This window comes from Vicugna pacos, chromosome 13 (assembly GCF_048564905.1).
Source record: "Vicugna pacos chromosome 13, VicPac4, whole genome shotgun sequence".
Lineage (NCBI taxonomy): Eukaryota > Metazoa > Chordata > Mammalia > Artiodactyla > Camelidae > Vicugna > Vicugna pacos.
In genome coordinates, this window is record NC_132999.1 from 52,013,973 (window position 1) to 52,029,545 (window position 15,573).

General features: G+C 52.4%; 1 protein-coding gene across 5 annotated transcripts in view; it reads right to left on the reverse strand.

The window, feature by feature from the left end:
- Positions 1-9,286: 9,286 nt before the first annotated feature.
- Positions 9,287-15,573, reverse strand: part of ZBTB40 (zinc finger and BTB domain containing 40) — a 69,366-nt gene continuing 63,079 nt past the window's right edge. For 2 of the 5 annotated variants that reach the window (XM_031683779.2, XM_006196745.4), the window contains 2 exons: positions 15,019-15,245; positions 9,287-13,295 (listed from right to left, as the gene is read on the reverse strand). In XM_031683779.2, coding sequence (XP_031539639.1) covers positions 13,101-13,295; positions 15,019-15,245 — 422 coding nt within the window. In that variant the 3' untranslated portion in view covers positions 9,287-13,100. The remainder of the gene's footprint in view (positions 13,296-15,018; positions 15,246-15,573) is intronic. The other 3 variants (XR_012079413.1, XR_012079414.1, XM_072975154.1) reach the window with 3 other exon arrangements.

Sequence of the window (15,573 nt, forward strand, 5' to 3'; positions counted from 1 at the left end):
GACTGACATGTCAAACTTAACATGCCCCCCACTGAACTCTTGTTTTCCTCCAGAATCTGCCCCTCACTCTGCTCCCCACCACAGCATATGGCAACTTCATGCCCCTACTTTCAGACCAAAATCTTGGGGATCATCCCTGAGTCCTCTCTTTTTTTCTCAGCTCCCACATCTAATCCATCAGCAAACTCTGTCTACTCAGCTTTCAGCATCTGACCACTCCTCACCAGCATCCTGGTCCAAGCCATCATCATTTTCCTTGCTTAGCTAACAAATGAGCCACTCAGAAACTTATTTAGGTTGCAGCCTCATTTTAATTTTTAATCTTTATGAAAGTCTTCTGTGATGAGATATTGCAATAACCCTTAAGTAATCTCCCAGCATCCACCCTTTCTCCCTGTGTTTATTCTCTGCACAGTGGCTGCAGCACTTGCTCAAACCCCTCCACTGGCCAGATCCTGCAGTGCCCCAGAAGGTCCTCTGTAATCTGGGCCTGATTACTTCTCTGCCTTCATCTCCTACTGCTCTCTCCCTTGTCCACTCTGCTCCAGCAACACTGGCCTCCTCTGAACTCCTCACACAGGCCACGTGCACTCGCCCCGGGGCCCTTGCACGGGCAGTTCCCGCTGCTGGGGATGCTCTCCTGTAGTCAGTCACATGGCCAGGCCCTCAAAGCCATCAGGTCTTTGCTCGAGTCGTTTAATAACTGAGGCCTTTCCTAGCCACCCTATCTAAACCTCCACCACGCCCCCCTGCCTCCTGCCAATTTAATTTTTCTCTTGGATGCTTAGCATTATCTAGCATAATATATACTCATTTATTACCTGTCTTTCCTACTAAAATGAGTCCAATGAGAGCAGGGATTTTATTCTGCTCTGTTCACTGTGTCTCCAGCACCTAGAGCCCTGCCTAGGCCACCCTGAGTGCTCAACAGATGCCCGTGGAATGAATAATTGTAGGAGGCCAGTGCTGTGAGGGGGCACGGCAGGGGACCAGGCCTGCCCAGGAAGCCTCAGGCATTACCTTTGTTCTTTGGCTCCTTCGTTTGCCCCTTTCACTCAGGCGCTCAGTAGGAGCATAGGGCTCTATGGAGGGTTAAGACACAGACACACACAAATACTGTGTAGCTGCACTTCCATGAGAAACCTAGCCGAATTCGGAGACAGGGAGCAGAACGGTGGTTTCCAGGAGGACAGGGGGATGGGTGTGATGCTAACAGCAACGGGGCTTCTTTCAGGGGTGATGACAATGTTCAATGGGTGTGGGGTTTCCGTATGCAATGATGAGAGAGTTCTGGAAATGGACAGCAGTGATGGCTGCACAACAATGTGAATGTAGTTAACGTTACTGAACTTTACACTTAAAAATGGCTAAAATGGTAAATTTTATGTCATGTATATTTTGCCACAAAAAAAAAAGGACATGAACACATATTACCACATGCTCGATATTGTGGGTCATACAAGGTGTCAGAAAAGTCCAGGGGAAGACACTTTTGGCTGGGGTGACTTTCTGGAGTGGGAGACATTTGGACTGGGCTGTGATGGATGGGGAGAAGCTGGGTGGAAAAGGCAAGCAGAGGGCCTGGGTGGACGATGGGGACGGCTTGGGCCAAGGCCTGGAGGTAGGTCTGGCCCTGAGTATGGACGCTTGTTGGGGTACACAGGGCCCCACGCTGGGAAACTGAAACCCTGCCCCAAGGCAGCCTGGGTGTCAGCCCTCAGGAAGGCTTGTGGGGAAGCTTCTGACCAGGGGACAGGGGGCAGCTGTGGAGCCCAGGGGATCCTGTCTCCTCAGGCCTCCTGAGTGGTGGGTTGAGGAAGGCCTCCATATGCCTGGGGTTCTGGTCTCGATTGCCTGGCCAGCCAGCCAGGCCTGGAAGACACAGGGCATAGAAGCACCAGGCTTCAAGCCTCTCCTCTCTGCTGGTCAGGGCTGGGCTCCTAGCACGGATGCCCTCTTCCTGCTACCCTATGCCACCAGAGTCCAGATACGAAGCACAGCCTCCTCCTGCACCAGCTGGCCTTCCTGGGGTCAGGCCCAGCGGAGCTAGCAGTAACCATTTACTGAGGCCCTTCTCTGCCTGGCACATAAGGGCCTTCATGGGTATTATGTTATAATCCTAAGAAGCAGGCAAGGACTATTATCCTCCCCATTGCATAGACAAAGAAAATAAGGCTCAGAGAGGTTAAGTGGTTTGCCCAAAGCCAGAGCACTGGGCAGTGGCAGGGGTGACATCAGACCGTCTGACTCCCCAGCCCTGCCTCTCATCCCTTGGGCTGCCCCGGGCTCTAGGCTTGTTTCAGGGCTCGCAGGGACGGCAGAGACACTGTCCTCATGCCCCTCCCTCCTCCTGGGGCAGCTCTTCCCCACAAACTCCAGGAATCTGCCCTCTTCCAGGCCTAGATGCTTTGCTCACATGTCACCTGTCCCTGCCAGCTCCTCCAGCTGTGCCAGGTGGGCCCCGAGGCCCCAGCCCCTACTGAGGTGAGGGAGGCAGGGCTGCACCAGATGGAAGCTGCCTCAGGAGGCTCTCTGGTACAGCTCTCAGCACCTGTGCTGGCATCTCAGCATCTCGGCCGTGCTCCCCTCCCACCCGAGAGCGAGAGCAGGGTGACAAGGTACCACCCGAGAGCGAGAGCAGGGTGACAAGGTACCACTGGGGGTTGTGCCTGCAGCACAAAAGCCCATCAGGGCCTCCCCGTGCGCTCGCCATGCGGCAGCCCTGTGCCGGGCTCAGTCCTCACGACACTGTGGGGGCAGCACCATTACAGACGAGGAACCAGAGGCTCAGAGATCCGTCACACACGTCAGCATGAAAGTAGCAGGGTCAGGCCCAGAATCCTGATTTCTCTGCTACCTGTGCTACATACGGAATCACAGAATACTGGAGAGGGTTCTTAGGGGTTATCTAATTCACTCGCCCAGGTGGGGCGGGAGAGACCTGTCCAAGGTCACACAGCTCATGTGCGACAATGAATTTAGTATTCCCATGACTCCCATTATAAATGTGCCGGCAGGTTGCCACACATCTTGTCATTTCCAAGATAAACAAAACTTGGATTTAAGGTTGTGGCAGGCTTTTTAAAAAATGTGTTTAATTGAGGCAAGTGCCTTCTACTACAATAGTTGTCAGAAAGCCAGACACACGAAGGTGAGCCTGCCTGCCTTCTACGTGGACGGCGGCTAGTGCCCTGGCTGCACACTCAGCGTCATGTCTTCTCAAGGACAGGGAAGGCGCAGGGCTTCTGGCTGCCCCTGTGGCACCTTCTAATTTCAGTTTAGCTCTGGTCTGGAGCTGAAGAGAAACAGGAGCAAGAATTGGGCCTTTTGGCATAGGGAACTATATTCAGTATCTTATAATAACGTATGATGATAAAGAATATAAAAAATGTGTAACTGAATCAATATGCTGTACACCAGAAACTAACACAACACTGTAAATCAACTATACTTCAATTAAAAAAAAAGGAACTGGGAATTTTGTATTTGCACCAGTGTGATTCTTCCAGCAAAAGATCACCCAGCTTGGACAAGTTTCTCAACCCTTTAGAGAGTAAACGTTCTCATCTGTAAGGTAATTATTACTCACTGAAGAGTAATTATGAGGATCAGCCACAATGGACGTGGAGCCCCCGGCACAATAAATGGTACCAACAATGACGAGGGTGAAGATGGAGGAGGGACAGCAGAGATGGTACTAACCGTACGAGCATAAAGCAAGGGACAGCCTTATTGAATGAAACTAAGTGTTCTGAACCTTGCAGCCAATGTTTACCGCGCAGGTGCATTTCCCTCCCGACACTGGGCATCAGCGGAAATGTTGCGGGGTTCGGAATCTGACAGATCTGGGTTTGAATTTAAGCTCAGCCACTTCCTGTATGATGCTCATCCCTGAGCCTCCATCTAGTTCTGTGCCATCCAAACCGATAACCACCAGCCATGGGCAACTACTTAAATTAGCATTTAAAATTTGGCTTCTCACACTACGTTTCAGGTGCTCACAGCCACATCTGACTGGTGGCTCCCATGTGGGACAATGCGGAATAGATCACTTCCCTCATCACAGAGTCCTGCTGGATGGAGTTCAGCTGCGACTTGAATGTGGACGTGGTGCCTGCACTTGGGACGCTGCACACACGTGGCCTGGCCAGGGCAGAGGGTGACGAGGGGAGCGCTCAGTCTGTCCCTGCTGTGAGACTCTGGCTGAGCCCCGAGTCCCCTCGCTCACCTGGTCCCTGAGTTGTGCTCTCCCTTGCAAAGCGGATGTGATGCTGGGTCCAGCTGCTCAGACTGCAGTTCTGCTGCTGACTTACTGTGTGCCAGTGACGTCACCTCCTGCAGCCTCAATTTCTTCATTTGTAAATTAATAACTCATGCCCCTCCAGCCTCAGGGCAATGCTGCCAGGGTTGAGCAAGTAAACGATCGAAAGTGCTCTGAAATGTGGGGACCATAGAGTTACAGAGACAGCAGAGTGATGGGGGAAAGCCTACGTCTGGTGTCAAAACCAGACTGCAATTCCCCCTCTCCTTAGCTGAAGACCCCTAAGTCCTCAGAGGAGGCTGCATCCAAACTCCTTCACTGTAAAAGGGTAACAATGAAGATACTTGCTCTAAACTCTCATGTTACTGTGAGGATCAACGATGCATATGGAAGTGATCTAAAAGTAGCAGAGTGCTGCTCCAGAGTGAGGCATCATGGGAGTGCTGCTCTGTCCAAAACGAGGGAGGCCAAGTTGAGCCAAGCACAGGCCACCTCCTCTCCTTTCTGTGCTCTGCCTGCCTAAGAGCCTTGCTCCCACCAGGTCAGGCCTCTCCTGCTCCAAGCCAAGGGACGAGGTTGGGGCAGAAACGGGGTCACCAAATGGGTCAAGACAACCTGTTCTGATGCCAGAACAAGACACCAAACCCACTGGGGCCACACAGCCAGGACCTTGGGGCACTGTCACTTCCAGGAAGTCCATGTGCTTCTGTGACATGCCCCCTGGGCTGTAGGATCTGGCTCTAGGTGGCTCCTCAGTGCAGCAGAGAGCAGCATGAGGAGCACGGCCCCCGGCATCCAGACCCCAGCCCTGCTCCTGGCTTTGCTGCTCACGGAGTCATACAGCAGGTGTTCCCTGGACGCCAGGGAAATGAGGGCTAGAGAGACGGCTAAGACCGGGCGGGCCATCACCTATACCAGAATCTTATATGCATCACTTTTAATCTACACAATTACCCTAAGAGTTTTTATTACCTCCTTTAGAGACAAAAAACAAAATCAAGGTAAAGAAAGTTAACATGCCCCAAACACACACCTAACAAGAGACAGAGCAGGGGTTTGAACACAGATCTGAGTAACTCTAAAGCTGGGCTCTCAACCATTACATTTTATATTGTCTTCTGATCTGATACTCTCCAATAAAATTGCTGTTATTCTAGAAAACGTCTTTTCCTTCAGGAGCCCAGGATAAGGGGAGATGGGGAAGTCGGAGAGGCCACCACACTTCCCAGAGCTGCATGGGTGGGGGACCACCCTTGCACACCCGTGTCAGGTGCTGCGCCGGGCTCAGCTGCCCCACGGGTGCTCAGGCAGGACCTGCGGCTGTCCTCTGCGTGCTAAGGAGGAGCCCAGATTGAGCTGACAAGGGTCGACCAAGGACAGGTGAAACTGTGAGGGGCATCACGGGTCCCCAAAAGTGACAGTTCCTAGGCCACAATCTAGTCCCCAAAACAGGCAAAGGACACAACTCTTGCTGCCACTGGACACATTTCCAGCTGATAAAAGCAGGGTTTTAGGCCTGGCTGTCTGTCTCAGGCAGGATGGACAGAGAAGAGAAAGGTGAGAAAAGGTCTGTGACAACAGTCCAGGTGGCACAGACCAGGCGGCTTAGGGACTGGGAAGTATGGCTGATCAGGTAGGCACTTTCTGGCTAACTGGGTTATTAAGTGCTTGAATGTGGCTTGGTGTTTAAGAGCAAACTCTGGAGTCAGGCAGCCGGGGATCTCACCCAGCTGTGCTGCTCACTGGCCACGGAACTCGTCAAGTGGCTCCTCCGGGGTAGGTTTCCTTGCCTGTGACTTGGGGTGACAGCACCTACATCAAGGTGTTGGTGAAGTAAGAATTACATAAAACTCTTCGACCAGTGTCCAACATGTGGTAAGCACTTAATAACACTGATTACTAATTATGAGGCTACTTCTTAAAAACATTAACCCCCTCCAACCCCATGAAAAAGACAAAAATAAAAAAAACATACATTTGTAGGTATTTAGGTCTTGTGTTTGGACTGGCAGGATGTTGGTACCCGTTTCTCATATGTAATCCTTGCTTGGCCAACCAGGTTAACAGTCCCCGAGGAGCAGGCATCACACACTATTTTAGACTGAGATGGCCCCAACCTCTACAGCATCGCATGGAACAAAGCATCATTAGGACCTCGGAAACTCCAGAACTTCTGGTCTAAAAGACACCTGATGTGCCAGGCTAACTGTGTGTGTGTGTGTGTGCGCGCAAACAAGAAGGATAACACACAGTTCTTGTCCTTGAAAGGGTCACAGTTTAGTGAGGGAGGATCTTAAGTCATCCTGTGACAATCTAATAATCCCATGCTCCCAAACCCGCACGCGCTCTCACCTGACATCTCGCTCACCCCCACAGTCATGCCTGCATGCACACTTCGCTTCACTTCCCTGGCTCACAGGCAGCTCTAGCCCTGGCCTCTCTGGAAATGCTGGCTCTGGTCTGGACCCTGTGTGGAGCACAGAGGTTTCAACCTTAAATGGAGTGAAAAGCTGTTCGGTCCTGTGCCAGCCCCATGGGCCCCTTTCCCCACCCCACCCCCCGCCCATTTTTATCAGACCCTCCTGATGGCAGGTCTATGAAATCTCCCCTGGAGGGGACCGTGGGTCCCTGGACTGACCTTGTCCTGATGTGTTTGATCAGCTGTTTCTGGCCTGCGCTGGGGGAACCAGTGCAAGAGGAGCCAGCAGGAGTGGTGTTTGATCAGAGCAGCTGGGGAGCTCTGGGCTGGGCTAGCTGCAGTTAGCCTTCTGCTAATCTCTCCTCGGAGGACAAAGAAAGGAGGATGTTCTGACAGCCCAGCCCATAGGTAACTTGGGGAAGGCTCGCTGGCGGGGTTGGGGGAGGTGGAAGATGGGTTCGGCCCCAGCCGCACGAGGGCCCACATGAGGGGCACTGCTGGCTCCCGGCCGAGCAGCAGCATCTCCTGAGCACCTGAGCTCAGTGTCTGGTGCCAAGTCTGGGGAGGAGATAACAAGTGTCTTACTGAACATGGGCCCTACGCTCTAGCAGCCCTGCGTGACAGGGCAGAAGAAAGGACACAAAAAGCCTGGAGGACACTCACAAGATGAGCTCGGCCTCTATGCTCATGTCCTAGATCCTCTCTTCTCAGTGGAACCTGGAGCCCTGGGGTGTTTCCCAACAAAGGGAGGAGACTCCTGGTCTAGGACAAGTCCATGTGGAGCCATAAGGTACTTCTCTTTTTTCACCAAACACACACCCGAGTACAAGCTCTTGGAGGGTGAGATAAACCATGAATAACACAAAAGCTCCAGAGGCAGGGTGGGAAGGCGGGAAGTCGCCACATACTCAGTGTTTCCATCTCCCTCGCTCTCACTGGATGTGCTCCCACCTGACACCCGGTCTGTGCTATTGCTCAGACACGACCCCTCGGCTGTGTTGCCGAGGAACCAACTCCGAGAGTCTGGGCTCCAACCTGGGAGGTCGGTCCCTTTGCTGTCACCGTTCACCCTGGTCTGGGGCAGAGGCTCGGGTTCACTGTATGAGCTCCATCTTACCTCGGTCAGGGGCTCCTCTGCCCTCCACTCCAGACCCTCTATCTCAGATACATTGGGCATCCTCCTTTCCTGCCCACATCTGCCCTCTCCCCCAGGTTCTTTTAAAGTATAAGAAACATTAACAGGCACCATTTACAAAGCATTCATAGTCTGTTAGACATTTCACAAATGTTGACTTTCCTCCTCATAGTCATTGTTAGGAATGACAGCCCAAGATCACAGTCCACTCAGAGGTGGGGCTGGGGAGCTCCCGAGTCCATGGCCTTTCCACTGTGCTGCTCTGCCTCTTGCAGAACCCCGCCCCGGCCCCTGGCCCCCCGCCCCGGCCTGAGATAACTACACCACCAGGGAATCACTCGGCCCATTTGCTACCTCTGCTCAACCACTCCTGACCCGGAGCAGCACTTCACCTCTGTGCACATTCACCTTCATGGCTGGAGCCCAGCCGCATGTTAGAATTACCCCTTGCAGCTGCCTGGGACTCTCAGGATTACTGCCCCAGATATGACAGACAACTCGAGCTTCTCTCTCCAAAGGCACTGCTTGGGCAGAAGGGCACTGCTTCAAAGGACCCTGTGGGCTCCGGGCAGAGGTCAATTCGTGCTACTCCAGGACTGTCCCAGGTGAAGTGAGCACAGAACCACCTCCACCCCTGCTTTCCCAACCTCAGGGCAGACCTGAGCTTAGGGGGCTGCAGGGTGTGATGATCCTCCCACCCCCGCCACCTTACACGCGGGACTCTCATTGCAGAAATTATGTACATCCTATCCGTGTGTCTGCCTCTCTTGTTTCCTTGTTGGCTGCCAGCAACATGCCATTTTCAGCTGTTTACCACGAAAGGTTTCTCTTTATTTTATAGTTATCTACTCAGCACTTTGTGCTCTGGGGGCAGTTGAGATTCAGGAGATAAATGAAAAGTGGTCAGTGTTATAAAGATCCCTAAGGTTTCAGAGAGAGGGAGGAAGAGGAGAGACAAGTAAAGGCACAGGAATGAACATTCTCCCCAGTACTAGACGGTGCAGGGAATGGCTGACCTGTATATGAAGGACTTTATTGATAACAACTAAAATGTTCAACACCAGATTCATTAAATCCAGGCTTTTAGTTAGTACCACAATTCCGTGTGGTAAATACAATAATTTCGTCTATTTGTGGATGGGAGCTGGGAGGAAGGCACTCAGAGAGGGTAAGTATCTCACCAAGGTCACACAGTCACAAAGTGGCATAGCTGGGATGTACCCGGGTTGGACACCAAGGACTGTCTCTGAAAACCTGCACCACGTTCGTTGCCTGGGAACGAGGGTTTAGAAAATGAGACTTCACATGACAGGAGAGCTTTTTATCCTCCCCAGGCCATGCTAGTATGGCCCAAGGGTATACAGTAGCCCCTAGGAAATCAGGCCTCTCAAGCCTGGTCCCATCCGACAGCTGCCCAGAACCTAAGAGAAAACAGGTCTATGTCATCAGTCCATTTGAAACTCATGCAGCATTAGTTTTTGCAAAGTACATATTTTATTTATACAGAGTAGTGCAAGTTGAACACGAATAATGGTCTGTAGTCCAGTTTACACAGCACCGTGTGCTGGCTAGCTGTCCTGACCATGGGTGGCAGCAGGTGTGGCTGGCCTTTGTTAAGGGAAACGATAAAACATTTCTACCATCTGGAAGCATCTAAATTAGCTTTATGGATAATCCGCTCCCCCCCAACAATGTAATCCCCATAGCACAGCAGCTTCCCCATCTCACGGGCTGAGTCATAGGAGCAGCAAGTGCCTGAGCTCTGGCTGTGCTTCTGAGCTCCTGGCCCAAGTGCCACCAGCTCCAAGGCTTTCCATAGCACCAAAACACTCCCTTCAGCCGCAAATCTTTCTTTCACTCCCTTTGTCTCCCCACCTCCCAAGCAAGCCTGCAATGCACTGGGCCAAGTGCAGCAGGGCTGGGGCTGCTGAATTCTACCTTTGGGAGCATTATTTTCTCCATCGTCCAACTTTCTTGTCCCAATTTAACAGAAATATTGCTTGTCCCCTAGAACCATTCTATGTAAGGCTGGCAGTTCCTCCATCCCTTGGTCAGTTCACAGATCTCAGGCACATGAAATGTAAAGGCACCCCCTACCTGACACACACACATCAGTAAGTCATCAGCCTATGGGGACCACAGTGTCTCCTGGGCTGAGGGAAACTCTTTGGGCCCATCACATCTTTCTCCACAATTTAGACCCTGAGCAGAGAACAGAGTCCTCGTCCCTCCAGTCACACTTGTTGGACTAGGTCTGTTTCATCCTCAGCCCCTGACTACCAGGGCTCCTCCCTGGGGCATGGGGCTGACGTGCGTTCCTAGGCTGTGGGAGGGGAGACTCAGAGGGGACCTGAACGACCAGGGGAGCCGAGAATTCACACTGCAGACCGTGGTACTCCCTGGGTTCAGTGTTTTCCAAACATAAAGCTTCTGAAACAGAAGAGTAAGGCTTTATATAATAAATGAGTAAAGACCCTTGTCTCTGCCCCTTTGCTGCCCATCTAGTTCCAGGTGTTCTGCTCACATCCTTGGACAGCCCTGTCTTCCCATGGCAATCCTTGCTGTTGAGTCATCTGTTTGCTGTCTGTCTGACTTACCTGGGATGGGCAAATGCTATTCCATAAATGGTCTCTATTATTCTCATGGAATGAGACTCCAGCTTGGAATCTGCCTGCCTTTTCCTCCTCACCAGCTGCTTCATAAGCTCTGGGGCAGAGAAGGATTGGGGCCCCACTGAACAAGTCCAGCTGTTACAAGAAGCCATAGACTCCTCCACGCCATTGCAAGTGCCCCCGGGTTCAGTCCTGAGGCCAGAAGGGCAGCACCCATGGCAATAAGGCAAAGAGACCGCCACTGCCACATGAAAGCAAGTGACACGGACAAGGGGACCACGATAAACAATGCCCTCTGTGGGAGCAGTTCAGGTCTCTTGGGCAGAAGTGGGAGAAAAGAATAAAATGACCAAGCGGAGCTAGAAAAAGTCCTTCTACAATAAAATCCACGTGTGGGCGTCTCTAGGGAGCAACACTGTGAAATCATGGCCAGTGTGGCATCTTGCAGAGGTCCGCTGGGAGCAAAGCTAAACTCAGGACAGACCTCTCCCTCACTGTGGACTAGACCCAGCCCAGGGCTCATGCCTCCCGCCGGCTGTGCCTGAGGGGAGGGTGGAGAGCGCAGCTGGTAGCCGCTCCCTCTCTGTGCTCTCGGCAAAGCGACTTGTGAGTCTGGTGACTATGAAGAAAACGAGTGTCCCGCCACAATCTGGGTCTCCGTGGGAAACCTGAGAAGGGTTTCTCAGTACTTGAAAGAATCTGAAAGTTGGGTTTAAAGCTTACAGACTTCTTTATTCAGAAGACTCTTCAAAAAGAAAAATCACTTTCCCCCATAGGACCTCAGCAACTAATTTTTAAGTGTATTTTGTTTCTTGGCTGGAAGAAGCTCTGACGGTGCTGCGATTCCCAGCCACCATGGCCTGTGTGGAGCTGCACCCTCACCTGTTGGGCTTGGCCTCCGCGCCCTGCGAGCATGGCCACTCCATTCTCCTTCTGTGGGTCTTATCTGGTGCCAGGGGGAGATTCAGTGCCACTGCATCACTTGCAGATCAGCAGCTCTCCTGGTCTGACAGCTCCCAGGACTGAAAAATCTTAAGACAGAGACAGCCTTGGCAGAAGCAGTGAGGGCCTCACAGGGAGGCAAAGTCTTAAAGGTTTGAGCACCATCTTCTGGTCAGTTATTGGCTTTTGAGGCCAATTTGCCTGTGAAAACTTCATGTACTTCAGAATGGGAAGAGCCCTGAGGTGACAAGCTCTAGTGATGTGCATATCAAAACAAGCACACTACTGGGGCAGGAGTAGCTGCTGGGAGAGCTGGCCCTGCTGCCTACAGGAAGCAGGAGGGCCAGCCAGAGGACATACTGCCAGAGTTAAGGATCCACCCCCCCCTTCCAGCAGAGCGTGGTGGTAATAAAAATACCGACCACGACCCAGATCAACTCCCTCTCCTGCTTGGACCTGGTGATGTGAGGTGTGCTTAGAAAGAAGGGGTGAGCTTGTCTTCTGCCAGCCTGTATTTTGAGGGTGACTGGTCAAACGGGCACTGCGCTCTGTAGGGGCCAACCATACAATGTGGCAGGGAGCCGTGCTTGGTGTGTAAACACTGCACTAGCAGACTTCAACCTTCTGGCATCAAGGAAAGGAAGATAAATGCTAGTCATTCCCTCCAAACGGCGGGAACCTACATCCCTCTAATTGCACTTCATAATGGATTCCATAAACCATTAATTATCAGATTATATTTTAGGAACCGAAGATAAAAAAGCTTTGTGAAATTCAGACTCCAGAGGATCACTGACCTGCAGTAACAGTGGAGCCTGGAAGAGCTCAGACAGCAGGTCACTCACAAGGCATGGAAGATCGTGGCAGGAGAAGAGCCAGGGGCCATCACGGGCGCCCCCCCAACTCCAGCCGGCGCTGGTTCACTGGCTATGTTACATGTATTACATGACCCAGAGGGAGGAGGCGAGGCCTCCAGGCCAGGTAGAAGTTTCAGGCTTTGATTAGGGACAGGGGATGAGGACAACATAGAAAAGCTGTGGGAACCAGCCTCAGGTGAAGAACACCATGAAGAATTTCCTGGAAAGGCAGAGATGGTTTGCAGCTAGATGGCCTCACACTGAACACTTTCAGCAGAAATACTCCAAAGGCTTCGCTGTGGGAAGGGGACTCAGCATGTAGATGAAGCCCTCCTGTGCTAACATGCTGCCACTTGTCCTACTGCCAACATGGGGGGCGGGTGCTGGAAGGATGATAGAAGTGAGGAAAGGCCAAGTGTGCTCAAGCCTGGGGGTCCCAGGATGGTCTGTCGGTGCTTTTCTCTCATTTTAAAAAATGGCCAGAAGGCACCGGCAGCGTCTGCAGCCTCGCTCTGTGGGCCACGGTCTGCACCCTGAGGGCTGCCGGCAGCTCACACCTCTCTGGTTACTCTGGTCACCAGCTCCTATCCCTCTGCTCTTTCAGACCCTATTTCAGAGGCTACACTCCACTTGGAGATGAACAGTCAGAGGCCGCAGCAGCAGGCCTGTGGGGAATAGATCTGCCTGCTTTGGAGGGCAGTCGTGTTGATGTTGATGCAGATGTGGGTTTTATAACAATGATGCTTCTGTTTTCCAAGTGAGACCATTCTGGCTGGTGCTAGGCTGAGATGCTCAGTACTCAGGTCAGCCAGGGAGGAAGGGTGGAGCTGTTCTCTCTGCTGCAAACGCAGGACCCTCCACAATGAGCAGCCACTCACTTGGCCTCCCCGCAGATCAGGGTCACCGTACCGTCCAGCAAGTCCTCCACGGTCACCGCCACCAGCTCAGAGCTGGTCTGAGATGTCTGTGAATCTGGCAATGTCACAAACACCTGCGAACCAGCAAGCTGGGTCTCCTCCAAAGTGATCACCTGCTCCGCTGGGGCCACTGGCTCTGGGGTTTCGATCACCTGAAAGAGAAAGACCATGAGGCTGCTCTGGGCAGTGTCCACAGCTGGCTCCCCAGAATTTACATGGTTTTCATCTCATGCTGTAATGATGGTATTTATGTTCTCACCTGAGGAGAGCAATTACATGTGCCTAATGGGAAGAGGCAAGCTAACACACCAGTGATGCAAAAGAGAAGGCAGGCAAACAATTTAAATAACTGTGTGCTAAATTGCTATAATTTAGCTCAGTACGCTGTCTCAGGGCGCCCGGACTCTATGATTACACACCGGTGAACGCGGGCTCAGTTTCTCACACTGGGTTTTCTTGTCTTGAGGATTACACCGCAGAGGGAAGTGCTGTGTGAAAGGAATGCCACTGAAAGTGGTGAGTCTCCTGCTTGAACCATGAGGATGGGAATGGTTTACCAGAAGCTTGAGCCTGCCAAAGGTGGCATGTCTGGACCTCGATTAGGCTAAGAGCCTTACCTGGGGGGCTACATGGCTACAGAGCTAATGGCCACGGGAGGAAGAACGTGGGCAGGACGTGGCGTCTATCAGCTCACTCATGCGGCTCACCAGGCTGGAGGGCAGGCAGCGGCTTCTCTCCTCTGAATCTGCGTCATCTGTTAAAGATGACCTTCCCATCTCCCATCAGGGAGAACTAGTCCATGGTTAAGTGCACTCAGTTCCTGCCTGAACCTCCAAGTTGATGCTACTGAGCCATGGAACTCAGGACAGCTGGATGCTGTCAACCAGAGAGCCCACGGTGGGTGCGGCCACCCTGGTTCCTGCGAACCGGCCGAGAGTGGAAAGCGCGCTCCACTAGACCTGGGTGGGCAGGCGTGGGGATGCCAGGCTCAGCCATGTCTGTGCTGCGGGAGCGAAGAGGCCAGTTGTGATGTTCAATCAAATGTTGTCTAGGATAGCAGTTTTCGAACTGTTTTTCTTGTAGCAATAGAATCTTTTTTATTCCCCCAAAGGACAGCTTACCAAGAATTCTGATACATAAAAAAGATGAAAGCAGAGCTGTTCTCACTGACATGGCAGCAGGAGGAGTACCCAGAGGCCTGTAAGAACATGGCTGTAAGGGACGGCTCCGTGGGACAGGACAGTGGGGTGGCCCAGTCGGTTATGGTCCCTCTCTAGTCTACCCACAAATTTCTATTAATCGACAGAACTGAATTTCTTATCCTCTCCTGCCCACTCACTCTGGAGAAGACAGGAAAAGGAGCTAGAGAACCAGAGACACAAAGAGGGGCTAGAGCAAGCATAGCTGTTAAACTTCAGAAGAGGCGGGCCTTTCATCCAGGTAAAGGGGAGAGGCCCCGACACTCAAATGTGCCCAGCCCAGAGGAGCTATTAGAATCTTTCCACTGAAGGTGGTCCCAACAAAGAGCCCATCCACCCATCTCCGAGGTTCCCTGCAACCCTCACTACATCCCATAATGTTTCGCAGGTGGGGAAGCATGAGAATTGGGAGGAGAAGCCAAGGTCATTCTGCTTTTGGAAATTCTTGTTCCAGCCTCCCTCTACCCAGGGGCCACCGTGTGACCACCAGGAGGCCAGGATTTCCTGTTCTGTTTGGTAAGAGGTCCAGAGAGACTCTTCCGCAAGACTCTCTCAGTCACGAGTGCATCGCTCACAGGGCCTTTGAGATCCCCAGAGAGAAAGGCTGGATGTTGTGGCAGAGCTGCCTCTAGGAGCCCCGTGTTAGCACCCTCATATCTGACAGTCCCAGAATCACCTGCACCACCTGTGAGGCGGCTGCTCGGGTTTCAGTGCCCGTCACCTTTGGGTGTTCAGATTCCAAGTGGCTGTCCAGCTGAGCCTGGGAGGTGAAGAGCTCCCCACAGAGCTCACAGGGGAAGGTGCTCTCCGACTGCTTGAAGTGCTCGGTGGTGACGTGGTGCTGCAGTGCTCCCGGGAAGCGGAAAGTAGCCGCACAGTACAAGCAGCGGAATGGCTGCGACCCTGGAGGAGGGGACACAGATGGGACTCGCTGAAAGAAATGAGAGCAGGGCAGGGAGAGGAGGGAGCCAAGAGGATTGAGGCGTTCGGGCAGATCCAGAGCCAGAGCTTCAGCTTCTGTGGGGCCTGAAGCTTGCATAATTTGGGGAGCCCGCCTTAGGAAAAATAATACTAAATTACACACACAGGATTAGGGGTAGAGCTTTGGAAGGGTCCTATCAAGTGAGAGGCCCCAAAGCCACAGCTTCATCAGCATCAGATTCAGGCTAAATCTGGCTCTACCAAAGCCCATTTTTCATTCAAGTGTAATGATGCTGACAATGCCTATTTC